The sequence below is a fragment of the Protomyctophum bolini genome (assembly GCF_963924005.1).
Source record: "Protomyctophum bolini genome assembly, chromosome: 2".
Classification (NCBI taxonomy): Eukaryota; Metazoa; Chordata; class Actinopteri; order Myctophiformes; family Myctophidae; genus Protomyctophum; species Protomyctophum bolini.
The window spans coordinates 29,730,948-29,745,335 of NC_137863.1; the positions used below are offsets into that span (position 1 = coordinate 29,730,948).

Genomic DNA, 14,388 nt, shown 5'->3' on the forward strand with positions numbered 1-14,388 from the left:
GATTATCGATTATACATTATACGTTTGACACAATCCATACCCATGAATCAGGGGGTGTACAGGAAAGCTTCCTGATACAATGCGTGACTGTAGAACAGTTTTTCAATGAAGAGATTGTGCCGCGTATGGATTTGTACTTCTGGCATGACATTCACGTAGCTCTTTTTATTTTTTTAATTTGCACCTCACCCGGGCCGCACCCAGAGAAATGCAATTATCTCCTTGTATAAAAAGAGATATGCACCAGTAATTTGGTTTCGCTGTTCCCCACCGCCTCTGTGGCCTTTTTATCAGCACAAATTTATTTGTTCTGACAGCTGTCTAAGTCATGTTGAGTCACCCTGCAGTGCCCATAGAAATGAACAGTAATCACGCACAAGGAATGAGCTCTCATAATTAGTGGTTCTGATTAGCATAACATGCCTAATAATAATTAAATGGATTGGTACTGTATTAAAGTGGCCACCCAATCTAATTGTGTAAAAGCCATTCTTGTTGATTACTGACGGTTCAGTACATTTTCAAACGTGTGGAGAAATAAAAAAACACTTTACCTCCATGTGGAGAAGAATTCACCACTGAGATTCACATGACCATCACAAAGCACTGTAGTACTACAAAATCACTTCTGCAAGCTTCAAGACCCTACTGTTTGCTGTTTACGGTTTTATGTTCATTTTTGTCTGTCTGAATATAAGTGGCTGAGTGGGAGTTGACCGTGCGTTCAAAATATGTGGTTCATGCGTTGCCTATCATGTTTCTTGACCCCTCACACAGGAATTTTACTCTCCAACTCCCCTCCCTGTCGTTTACACAACTGTACTGTCCATAATAATAATAATAATATTTTCTACAATAATAATATTGTTTTTATAGCAGCTTTCAAAAATGAAATTAATGTTGCTTTTGAGCCAAACAACATAATTCAAATATACTTTACAATAATATTGTCTATCCTGTGTTTCCTGAATGAACGTGTCTGCTCTGATGAAGATCAGATAGAATGTGCCAATGCCTGTCAGTGTCCGAGGTCTGGCACAGATGAAAAGAGGGAAAGCAGTAGAGCCAGCATGTACTACCATGTAGCCCTACCAGCACACACCCGACTTTCTGTATTCAAAGAAAACATATTCCAAATACTGACAGAAAACTAAATTCATCAACATTTTTTTTTTCTTCTTTTTTTTAATTCTCTCTTTTTGTATCTACTTTTTAAGTTCCATCGAGAGTCATGCATGTACAGTACAATTTGAAGTTGCGCTACCGTCCCACAGCTCAAAGGAATATGTGAGCATTGGTGAATATGGCTAGAGAGTAGTTGTAATTGCAGCTTTAATGTATCCCTTATTCCCTTGACATGGGGGCATACAGTGTATTCCAAATGGCCCATCTAAAGCTAAGCATTTAACATCCACAATTGAAATAAAATAAAAACACACACACACACACGTAATTACATCCTTATACCTCATTACAGGCACCTTTTGCTGATTATTGAATTACTGATTTCAAAACAATGACTCAAATGTGCTTGCATGAAGTCATAATAAAGCAGTACAGAGACAAAAATGTTAATGCTAAGACATTTAACTAAGTTTTATTGGAACAGCTTAACGCAATATATTCGTTAAGCTGTTCCAATAAAACTTAGTTAAATGTGTGCTAAACTAAAGCTTCCTCACTGAGGAATCTGTGTGTAATCTGCAAATAATAAGTAATTGGTTGCAAAATCTTTTAATGCTGCATACAAGTCTGTTTCAAAGCTGAAACAGACTGAAACATGCCTCTCCAGTGGGCTATCCAGTGGCATTCTAAAAGATCCTTCTTCTGATTGGTTCTGGTCAGTGTTTCCCAAACACTGGGTTAGGGGTTGGGACCCATTTTTGGGTCGCGGACCAATTTCCATGGGTCACGGCTCGAGTAAAAATACTGTTTTCTTTTCCTACATAAAAACAAATAAACACATGATCTCACTGGATAGTGCAGGATTCGTTCAAAACGACGTTTCCTTTTATAAGCATTTGTAGGTGTTTTTTTTAAATATACAGCTGCTTCTTTGTGTTGTTGCATTTCCCATATGAACCCAGCACCAGATCAGACCAGCACGAGGTCAGCTCGTTCACGCAGATTCAAGATCCAGGATTCCTCCCACATAGCCTTTGGGTCCAGAGTTTCAGGACGACCTCCTCAAACTGCAGGGAGGAAGAATGGTGGACCATCAGATGGAGTGGATGGAGGGACAAGCCAATCCCAATACACAGTAAATCACACTTGAGTAACACTGTTTATTTGGTTTTATTAATAAGATGCTGCATGCGGCTTGAAATGGACAAAGGTAAACCATGTACCCTAACCACATCCCTTTCCTTGCCTAACAATAGATAAAAACATGCATGTGCGTGTTCATGAGCACGCGCACACACACACACACACACACATACAAACACACTGAAGGCATCCTTGTTTTCAGTTAAAATAAAAATTGCTGCAGACACTTTCTTTTTTAAAGTTTTACCTAGTTACTTCTCATACTGAAATGACATGAATATGACAAAAAGACCTCATACGTAGGCTCATGTGCCAAATGTCTATTGGGAAGCTGTTCAGGTGTTTGAATTTATTATTAACTGAATTTCATATCGGGGACCATTTTCTACACTAATTTAATGAGGAATTTCATCACTAGATTAATTGTAGTAGGCTACATTTGTACCACTGTGAAATATCACTGCTTAATACTCATTTGTAGTTATCGTCAAGTGAACATTTTTATATAATTCTGAGCACTATAAATATTAAGTGGTTAATCAATTTGTTTATTACAATATATATAAATAACTGATGCAGCTCTCCTTTTGCTGTGCCTTATAGTGCCCCACCTCTAGCACTGGAACTGACCCAACATTCTCTACAGAGAGACCAAGTGGAAACCAGAGTGAGAAATCTTCTCTTAGAGAGCCATGTCAAGCTCTCCATAGGAATGGAACTGAATTTGAACATATAGGTAAGAGGTAAGAGCATTTGTGCTTAGAGCCCCTAGCGCCAGGGCTCTGAGCATTGCTGTTTGTCCTTTCAACACTTTCCATTGTAGCTCCCAAACAAGATACCTCGAAAACGGCATTGTCGTGAATGCATAGGGGGGGTCGCCTCGGATAGTGATGCCTTGGCCCTTTGTCTATTTGTCCATTAAGACAGTTTCTTCGAAACCCAGTTGGGTGTATTGGGGCTGTTAGACTCATTAAATAGAAGCATGCCCTCCTATTTCCACCAAACATGGCCTCATCATCCATTAGTCACAAGCTCAGAGGTTTAGTCATAGTGGATATTTATTATTTTACGAATATCTCAGTGGATATTTGTTTATTTACTTTACGTAAGTATCAAATTCATCGTACATGTACTATGATATTGAAAATCATGTTTTTATATCATAGTTGATCCAACTGAACCAAATTCATATTAAAAAAGGATGATTAAAATGTCTTAACACAGTTGAACATATCAAGGTTTGCTCTATGGGCAGCTTGGTTACTGAAATTATGGGAGGTTTTGGGACCACAGATGCTATTCTGGCACAAATTCAAAACCTTGTAATTTGACCCTTGTGGTTTTGAAAGCTTTCTAATGTTGAAAATGCTGTATATAGTACGACCACAGCCCCATCCCCCGAAAGACAGACAGGGATCTAAGAAGAAGATCCACACTGCAGGACGAGAGCGGCTTGCATCGTCAGGTGGGTTGTATGCTTTAAATGTAATTTTCTCAATGTCTGCTTTCGTTATGTTGTATAGCGCACTGAATTTATGGCCATGTTTCATTTGCTGTGGTGCAACAGTGCCACGTAGTCCAGATGCTGTGGCTGGTGGCCATATTGATCGGAGCGAGGCAACATCCACAACGTCACTGTGCAGAGGAGAGAGCAGCCGACGACCTTTGCCCCCGACAGAGATGACAGGAGATCAAACCTCAGGTCAGCCTCATCTGCCATAAATAGAAATATGCCAGCGAGAGTCGGTGGCAAGAACACAAACACATGCTCAGACTCTGATACCAATGATTAGGAGAGACAAAGCGACAGACAGTCGAGTGCATGCATGCGGAAGGATTGATGATTCTTTACTGTTAATTTAATGTATGGAATGTATCACTCACTTGCACACAGTGCATGGGGTAACATTTTGCCTAATTGTACATACACAGTCATACACAGTTCCGTTTTATATTTTACCCTATGTCAAGACATCAGGCGGGATTTAAATTTGAGCGACCCCCACTGCCCTCACAAAATGAACGGGAATGAGTGCTGAAGCTCGTTTATATGCAGTTCCCCATGGCAATGGCGACCCCTTTGCAGTGGCCCTGCCCACTGACTCAATGTGGTAAGTTCATTAATGGTAATGTGGCAGATTAAATAAAAGTCAGATGGACATCTCCTGGGCCCAAGGTTCAAACAGTGGGCAATTACAGAAAGTGATTACACTGTTCAGATCTCCAAAGGTGTGCTCATGTGCTTCCACACTGGATATTGAGCTGTACTCTTAAAATCCCAGCTGTGACCCTCTAGAGGGGATTATTTTTAATTTACACTGTGGAAATATACAGGGGTACTGCTTTTTATTAAAATTACTATTAGCCATTTGTGCTATAGATTTGCAACAGGATTGGTGGTCAAGCTGCCATGATGTAGTTCATACCTGTGGTTTATTTTGTCAAATTCATGCCTCTTGGAAGGACATGAAACTGTGGACGATGAGTCATTGTCAGAGTTAGCCCAGCTTTGCCAAGGGAACAGGCTCTCTGACAGTGTATGCTGGAGTTGGTGCATTACTATTGTTTTCAGAACTCTAGCTCCTCTTATGCATATTTCAAATTTTCATTAAGGCATTAACATTGCACTGCCATTAACAAAGCAGCCAAAAATACATCTCTGCAGTAGAAATTAATGCTCTGGCTCTTGTAGCCCTCATGGAATTCATTTCAGTCCTCCATATTGTGATTAGGAAATTATTTGCATATATTGAAAATGAACTGAGAGTAACAAGAGCTTGTGATGAAGAGATGAATAAGGATTTATTACTTGCTGTAATTAGATTTCTATCATTATTCTGTATTCAGTCCTTTTGTCACAGGAGAAGCACACGAGGGGTGTTGCTCGTGCATTTTGATTTGGAGTGCGTACTAATTCATTTTATTGTTTGTAAACTTCAAACCACAATTCTTTGTTTTATGTTTCAAAGTAATACTTTAAGCCATTAAGAATGATAATATAACAAATTAATTTCTCACTTTCCACATTTTGTTTAGATGAGTTGCTGAACCACACACGGCATTCTAAGGAACACACCAGGTCCTCGACCAACCTTGTGGAATCCTCCCCCTGGTCCAGTCCAGCATTCTATTCTGGCACACACAGCACTTGTCGAAGTGACGAGTCGCCCGAGCCTGAACTCACACTGGAGGAGGAAGTTTTCACTTTTTCTTCACAGCCTCACTCAGCCAGACGGGTGCAGGGGCATGGCGAGCAAGAGAGGACCGAGGCCAGTCATTATGAGGTTCAGACAGAAACAAGGAGGTGCAATGGAGCCCAGCCTGAAGACGACTTTGTGGCTAGTGAAAGTGATGAGGTATGTCTGCTGTGAGAAAAACACTGGCTCTTGCACGTGCATACACAATTACACACACACACACACACACACACACACACACGCACACGCACACGCACACGCACACGCACACACGCTCGCTCGCACGCTCGCTCGCTCACTCTCTCTCTCTCTCTTTCTCGAGCTTAATACACTGGGATATGACCACAAGATATGCTGCGCAGGCATTGAGAGTAATGAGCTTACTATAACTACACCTCATGTGTGTCTCCCTGGGGGCACAAAACATGTGTACATAATCACATTCATCATCCTTGGCAAAATAACGAAATCCAAAGATATATGGACACAATGCAGTATATTATTTTTTCACAAAATGTCTTAAATCTAATGATGGATTCAAGTATTCAATTGTACAGTACAGTACAGTAATTGATAATTATGAATCTATTCTACATTTAGATAACCTCACATCACCAGGCGTTCCACCACTGAGGAAGGTCTAGTTTTCATTGGTGGGGGGACTTTTTTGTGTTTCGGTGGTGGGTTCTGTTTGGCTTCACATTGATTGTTCCCCACATAATGCATATCAATTAGTTTAGTATCACTAGTCATACTATGAGTTAGAATAAAATATGGACATACCAAGCGCATATTGTATAAAAAGAAACAAGATAAATTTACCAAACTAAAGTAATTTTAAACTAGGGGAATCGTTTTCGAGGTGCACAGTGCCAGAAGTTCTGCTCCTGCTGGCATAAAATTATTTCCGCTCCAGACCTGATCAGAACGTTAAGCTAAAATGTAGCTAAACATTTATGCTTCTTGTCTTGCTGTAAATGCCATAGCATTCTATGAAAAGGCCACTCTCGCTTACCAACGTTTTCGTGAGGTGTGTAAATCACTGCATGTAATCACTGTATGACTCTCTCTCTTGCCTTTCTGTCAACAGCCTTGAGGCAGTCTCTTTTTCTATCTCTCGCTCTCTGCCATATTCTCTGTCATGGATAAATAATGTGTAAAATGGTCGTATATAAGATTACTGTTTCTGTTTTTACTACAGCCACCTGCAAAAGACCCCAATTGTTGTCAGCAACATTTGATTACGGTTATTCTATTTCCACTGTGAAATAGCGTTGCTTCATGCTGTAAATACACTTTTCATGGGCCATCTAGGCCAGTATTTCATTGGTTTTTAGGGCCATTTTCAATGGCTGGAAGTGTTGTTTAGGAGGCTACACTGTGAGGGGGACAGCATAGAGGTCATTCAGTGCATATTATCCTGAAGCGAAGACACATTCCATGTGTAGAACATAAAATAAAAAACTGAGTTCATGACTTATTATCCTTCAGTCATATCCTAGACCTAGATAATATACATATTAATTCTATAGCAATTAAAGTACTGTTAGTGTTGTGCTATTGTGGCTATTTTTACTCCATCGTGTGTGTACATAACATCATGTGTGCACACTGCACATGCATGTGTATAAAATCAACAGCAACAAAAACATGTTATTTAGTTGTTGGTCTATCCCACCCCTGAGGGAAATCAGTTCATTTTGAAGCCACATAAGCTGTGCTCCAGTTAAATAGGCTAGTGTGATTGATGTTCCTGACACTATGATTCTGTCTCAGCCCAAACTACTCTGTGACAATAACACGTTTCACTTTCCCCATTTGTTTGTTTACCCCTCTTAATGATCTTTGGCACTATTTTAATGTACAATGGAAGACTACAACAGCCTGCAGCAAAGGAATGACACTATCACTTATCTTTTCTCTCAAATTAAATTCACAACATTTCTTCCTGAATTAACAACTTTCACCCTAGTCTCGCATTTGATGATTGGTATGATCTGCGAGACAATACTTTCACATTGGCATCCCTGTTTTGGGCATATCATTATGGGCACAAAAAAAAGAGAGAAAATCTTTTAAATTGGCTATTTTCATAAGCAGTTTGACATTTATTGAAAAGGTCTGAAAGATTATGACACATTTTGAATATTTTACAAAAGGACCTCAGGTCTTAAATGGTTTATTGTATTTTGTTGTAACTAGACCAGTGCCCGGCTCTCAACGATGACGTAATGTGTAATCTGGTCCCAGCAAACCAGGCACAGATTTGCATACACATAAAAACGGTTGAAAAAGACGGCTGTCACTTTTTGGCACCAAGTAACCACAGTATACTGCTAATCAAATTACAACTACATACTCTAGTATAATGTATATGTATACGTATGTCTAGTCATTAGTCATTGCTGGGACGGTGCATACGCATCAAAAAGGCTGGGACGGTGCATAAGGCGCAAAGTAACCACAGTATACCGCTAATCAACTTACAAATGACATATACATAGAGTCAGAAACTGAGATTTGACAGTTTGTAGCGGTCGGAAGTACTTGCGCGCTCTGCTTGCGCACTAGTAGGCCATTTATGGCCTACTAGTGGGCCATTTATGGCCTACTAGTGTGCAACAAGCAAGTATGCACTCGGCAGAGTGCAGTTCTAGTTTAGCTTGCAGCCTTTTCTTCCTTTTAATTTTTTTGTTTGTTTTTGCTCATTATTACATTTACTGTTAGTCATTGATATCGTTCCACTATTGAAGAATGTATTCAGCTATTAATCTGAAGACCTATTGAAGCTCTGTTGAAGAAGTTGTCAGAAAGAGACATACCGGTACGTACATATAAATAGAGTAAAACATTTTAGATGTGGTCTGAAAAGGAATCCCATATGCCCTTTTCACAAGGATGTCCTCATTACGACTAATATACTGTATACTCGGTGGTATCGGACACGGCTTAATTGATATTTCATCTTCGTTTTAAGAATCAAGAACCAAGAGGAATTTATCTGTTACTCATGCAGGTAAAAGCAGCAAAATGTTTTATTCCATTTAATTGCGACAGTTTGTTCTTTGCTCAACTTGCAGCCTTATCATCTTTCTAGGACTTGCATCAGTCCCTTGTAGTTCTTGTTTTTCATTAAACATAGAGAAATATTTATAGCAAAAACCAACTCATGACATTTCTCTGTATATTTGAGTTGTATAAGTTAAGATACAGTGTAAGGAGATAGTAACACTTTATTGTACTTTCAGAAAATGTGTGTTGATTCAAGGTAGTAAAAAAAAGACAAATAAAGTCATTGATCCACAATAAACACAATGTCCCGATACTGTATTGGTATCGGGAAAAGTACCGCATCGGCACTTATTTATCATATGGGGTCATATCGGTATCGGTGAATATGCCAGTCTAACCATCGATCCGACACAGGGGTAAAGGGTTGACACTATGGCAGGTAAATAAAATGTGGAGTTTGCTTTGGAGTTGCCCAAACTGCAAGTGCATAAGGGCTTGTATTTCAAGTATTTGTATGGGCCTCGACCAGTAGAGTATCTGCGCGCTGGTTGTGCATGGTGGGCCAATCTGGGCCAAATTCCGTGAATATGTCCGGGCCGAATTTTTGTCTCCAGTCCTCCAGCGAACAGGAACGGAAGTTGCAGTGACAGGCTGATGTCATGTCGTTTACATATATTAGGAACAGTAAAGGCCAGCTTACTTGGAGGTGGGGGGGACAGTATTCCGTTCACCTCCACCATCTGTTCTCTCCCCTCCAGGTAAGATTGCATCCAGCTCACTGATGTGCTATCAAAACCAATTGCTTTTAGCTTGTTAAACAGTATGGAGTGGTTCACGGTGTCAAAGGTCTTTTGGAGGTCCAGCTTGACCATGCCGCAGTATTTGCCAGCATCCACCTCATGTTTGATGTGGTTGCTCAAATAGAGGAGGCATGTGTCAGTGGATTGGGATGTTCTGAAGCCAGATTGGAATTCGTACATTAGTTTTTTAGTGGCAAGATACTTTTCAACCTGTTTAGACTATCACTTTCGAGATGGAGCTATAGCTGTCCTTGTTTGATGGAGAGGTTTATTATATGGGTTTATGGCGAATGCAGTGAGCACTTACTATGAGACCTAGCAGATCATGTCTGTGTGTGTGTGTGTGTGTGTGTGTGTGTGTGTGTGTGTCCCACCTTTGTGCCCATATATGGAGCTGAGTGATTTGTTTGTGATTAACACTCCATATTTGGACGTATAGCTGCTTTGGGGACTCCTTATATGGTTATGGCTAAGTTAAAAACTTAACTTAAATAACTTAACTTAAAAAAATAATAACTTCAAAATAAATCTTAAAAAACCCAAATATGTACGAGCTGCGTTCGCTTCCCGCGTTTGCGCGTCTTACTGGTTATTATGTGGGAGATATAGAGATGGCTGAGTCTCTGAGAACTTTGGAGGGAATTTTATTCACAAAGCAATAATAAAGGCATATAACGTCGCAGTAAGAAAAACAATACAAAATAGAGACAACAAAATACAATTACCTCAAACTGTTGTAAAAGCAAGAGTAAAAAGGTGTGTCTTCGCGATCACCTTTGGTAACATGCCTTTATAACCTCTCGTTTGGACTACTGCAATTCCCTATATCTGGGTTACTGTGACTAGGGCTGTGTGTTAAAATGGGTTTCAGTTTAGCTATGGTTCTAAGCTGTTAAAAACTGCCCTTCACAACATTACAAACTTGTTTGTTAATATTAAGGGCTGTGTCGAAGAAGACACCCATTGGGGATAATAAAACCCTAAGCAGCACATCTCAACATACAAACAAAGATCAAACAAAAAAATGCAGCTGAATAGAATCTATAATGACTGCAAAACTCATCAAAGACAAAATTATTGGTATAGTATGTAAAAAGAAAAGGAAAGGAAGTAAAATTTAACTAATGCATATAATATACAAAGTAGTGAGAGGATGATCAAAATAACTTGGGTGTTTGTAGGCAAGAGAATTGAATGGCGAGAGAAAGAGAGAAAGGATATGTGTCATGTTACTGAGGAAAAGTCAGACGGGTCAGACATCACATCAGACACATCCAAAATCAATATTTGAAATTGCTGAGAGATGCTGATTCGTTGACATTCACTGTTGATGTAATTATGCCACTTTCTTGAGCCTCTTTAATGGACAACCAAGGGCAAATGGTGCGTGATCTGGATAGCTTCTATTGCTATTAGACTGGCATTGGGCAATTGGGGCTGGCGTTCTAAGAGGGATGTTGTAAATTCAGTGGGTGATTCACATTATAATAAATAAAGTATAAAATATACTTGATTACAATTGGTGCTCATTGCTCAGCGATATGGACAAAATCAACTATCACAATATTACAAAAACTAATATCACAATATATCAATATGGTATCGTGACAATAACAAGAAATTGCCGAAATACACGTTGTGACGCATTGTGAGCTTATACATTTGCCTATTTATCTTTGGCCATATTTGAAAGTATTAAAACCAGGAAAATACACTTTCCATATCACATTATTACAAAATCACAGATCATATCTATCTAGTCTCATAATGACGATCGATATATTGCCAAGCCTTCCTCATACATCCTTAGTTTATTCGTTCGTTCCCCCTCCCCATACTAAACATACTTGATCTGACTGAACACAATGTGCAAAAATAACTAAAAATTAAACATTCGTCAATAATTGCTCTACATCAGGTACATTGATTGCTGAGGGAACAAATAATTTTCTATGACTTGTGACTTTGATTTTGCGCTGCAGGGTTCTACCCCTTGGTTAATTGCATATACTGTAGCTAAATGTTAAAGTTGATGAGATCTGAGTGAGGATCTGATTAGCCTTATTGAGAATGAGGTCAGGCCTCATTCACACGTATCATTTTTTAGTTTTTTTGGGCCACGACAATGCTTTTCCAATGGGAGTCACATGGTTTGACCAAACTTTTGTTTTTGATTGCTGATTGCTGGTGGTGTTCTGCCCCTCCCCCCTCATCAAACACAAATGTTTGATCAAACCATGTGACTCCCATTGGAAAAGCATTATGGCCCAAAAATAAAATAAAAATACCAAACATTTGCTTGATTGGTGTTTGGTACGTGTGAACTACGGTAGGCCTCAGTGTGATGCTATAAACTACTGGCATCCAATCAATCTCAAAGATTCCTACTCGCCATCTTGATCGTGACATGCACTGAGCTTTGGTTTTGTCTAGGGTGCATAATGGACATGCACTGAGCTTTGGTTTTGTCTAGGGTGCATAATGGACATGCACTGAGCTTTGGTTTTGTCTAGGGTGCATAATGGACATGCACTGAGCTTTGGTTTTGTCTAGGGTGCATAATGGACATGCACTGAGCTTTGGTTTTGTCTAGGGTGCATAATGGACATGCACTGAGCTTTGGTTTTGTCTAGGGTGCATAATGGACATGCACTGAGCTTTGGTTTTGTCTAGGGTGCATAATGCAAAGCATGTGCTATACCGAAGGATGGAATACTGCAAGATTCTGTGTGTGCTGGTAGAAAAGTTGTAAAAGTCCTATGAATTCAATGAATCAACAAAGCATACAAAGTTAAAAATACATATCATCAACAAATACAAACACTATATGTACAAAAGAGATGAGAAAAGCCAAGAAGTAGTCGTATCACTTTGTTTTGGGAGGTCTGAAGCTTAATTCGTTTTTTAGTGACATTGAGATGTTGGAGAATCAAGAAATGCAAGCATAATCAAAATAGCATAATTGAATGAGGGCTCCAGCTAGAGTCTTGAGAGCACCTTTGCTGACAAAAGAGGATTGTTCTTTGATTGACTTTCTTGATCACTTTCTTTTGATGCCATTCTTTAACCCGTCTGTTTATTACTACGGTATATTGCCAACTCTGACCTTTAAATCATTTGCATTGCTAAGGGTATGTTTGAACCCATTGAAAAATAATGGATTCTGTTTTACCAAGGTGTAATGAATATGACCGTTTGTTTGCAGAGTGTAGAGTTCAGAACTGAGGGGTTTCCTCAACTTGCATTTTGTTCTCGCCCGAGAACAGTGAGTGCTGAGTCATCAGTGAACAAGAACAAATTGCAGTTACAAGCTGCTTTCATGTCATTAATGTACAGTATGGGCATAAAAGGGACACAGATTGACAAATACATAGATCTCCATATCCATATATCATACAGACGGGTACCCCAGGTACTCTGACACGGCTCCCGTCACTATGACTAAGAGAGTCGGATCGGTAGTACGACATAATTTTCCGAACCTAGTGTACTGGAATACGTACGTTATATGCACCATTTATTTCTATCTATCTATTTCAGGAGGAGATTTACACCAAGTTCTTCCATCAGAGGGCCAGTGTTGGCTCCAGTCCTGTCACTGTCAGATCTCCTGATACAGCTGGGCATCTCCAACCTGGGTGTCATGGCATTGACCAAACTTTGCCTGAAGAACTTCACCCAACCGACGGCAACATCCTTGATCAGTCCAGCAGAAGAGCTGAGCCAACTGTGATGCTCCCAACCCGCTGTCTGTCGCCTAACAGTAGCACACAGATCCTAAGGGACTTCTCTGCTGGACCAGAGTTAACAAGTACCGCCCTGCTGCACCAGAATAAGCGTACAGCACTTTGTAGGAGATTCCTACAAGAGGTTTCCCTGGAAGACGGCAGATTACACAAGGTACTGCTTGCAGCTGGTGTTTAGCTAATCGTTGTGCTTGTTCCACAGCCCTGTGGGTGGAGGAACATCATTTTCAACTTTCTATTTTTGTCATTTTCAATTTTGGTGAAGTGAACAGCCATCACTCCAAATTACCTTCACTGTGGGATGCCTAATGAGTTTGACTGAGCAATCCCATCTGTTGCCAGTTGTCGATGTAGGTTTCTTTCCTCTTTTCTTCTTTTTTATTTATTTTTTACTGAGTCACACTCAAGAAATTCAGAAAAACTATTAAATGGATTAAAGACACATTTCTCTGCCAGACTCCTCTCACATTTTCCATTACACAATATTAAACTATGACCAGACACATTTTTAGACAGGTCAAGGCAAATGATTGGCCACTTGCAGCAAGTTTATGCTTACCGTGAATGAAGGAAAATTTGATCAAGCTTTGATAATTTAAAAAATAATCAAAATAAATCTGTGGCTGAAAAAAGGAACCTGCGCTGACGGATGGATGTGGCACTAAGTGCATGTCAGACTGCGGGTGGGCTGGCCTCTAATCTTCTAGGTTAAATCTGTGAAAGGTGCAGAAAGGGTTTAGGAGAAGAGGGGACGTGTGTGGGGGGGGCTCAACATTGTTTTCAGCCTCTGATGGCATGACATGTCATGTCTAGCTGCCTCTCCCTGCCCAGCCATATTCAACTGGGCTGTGCTGCTGCTGTAAGTATCCAAAAAGGATTTGCAAGCGGATCTGTCACACTGTGCTAAGGAGGATTTCAGAGCTAGGTCTCTCCTTGAGGGGGCCCCCCTGCTCCTGTTGAGAGGATCCGAGATCAGAGGACAGTCAAGTGGAGAGATCACAGTACCACAGGGGGGTCTGTCACTGTGCCACTGCATCCCACGCTCACCTCCTGCCTGATGTGACATGGCCCAGCGTTCCCCAGTCAAAGGGGCTCCAGTCAGCTCACCGACCTGGCAGGCAGCGTACAGTGGCGGCTGTGACTGAAAGGCTGTCAGAGAAAGATGACATGATGTTTGTTTCCTTCCCCGGAGCTCTGTCTCATCGACCGACCATTGATTCTCAACACTGGGCTTTCCTGCACCTCTTGTCAGACAAAGCAAGTTGCCATAGGATTCTGGGAAATCAATAGCTGTACTATTAAGAGACATTTCCTCAGAGATTCAAGCCCATTACATGGCCTATATTCAACCTTGTGTCAAGCTCT

The 14,388-nt window shown here is 40.3% G+C and overlaps 1 protein-coding gene across 1 annotated transcript in view; it reads left to right on the forward strand.

The window, feature by feature from the left end:
• cfap20dc (CFAP20 domain containing) overlaps positions 1-14,388 on the forward strand; it is a gene marked incomplete at both ends in the record, with an annotated part of 28,366 nt that overhangs the window by 3,933 nt on the left and 10,045 nt on the right. Inside the window, 10 exons of the mRNA XM_080790337.1 lie at positions 2,088-2,260; positions 2,872-3,004; positions 3,647-3,733; positions 3,836-3,970; positions 4,325-4,379; positions 5,387-5,624; positions 12,818-13,177; positions 13,366-13,373; positions 13,837-13,882; positions 14,107-14,280. Of these exons, the coding sequence (XP_080646463.1) occupies positions 2,088-2,260; positions 2,872-3,004; positions 3,647-3,733; positions 3,836-3,970; positions 4,325-4,379; positions 5,387-5,624; positions 12,818-13,177; positions 13,366-13,373; positions 13,837-13,882; positions 14,107-14,280 (1,409 nt within the window). The remainder of the gene's footprint in view (positions 1-2,087; positions 2,261-2,871; positions 3,005-3,646; positions 3,734-3,835; positions 3,971-4,324; positions 4,380-5,386; positions 5,625-12,817; positions 13,178-13,365; positions 13,374-13,836; positions 13,883-14,106; positions 14,281-14,388) is intronic.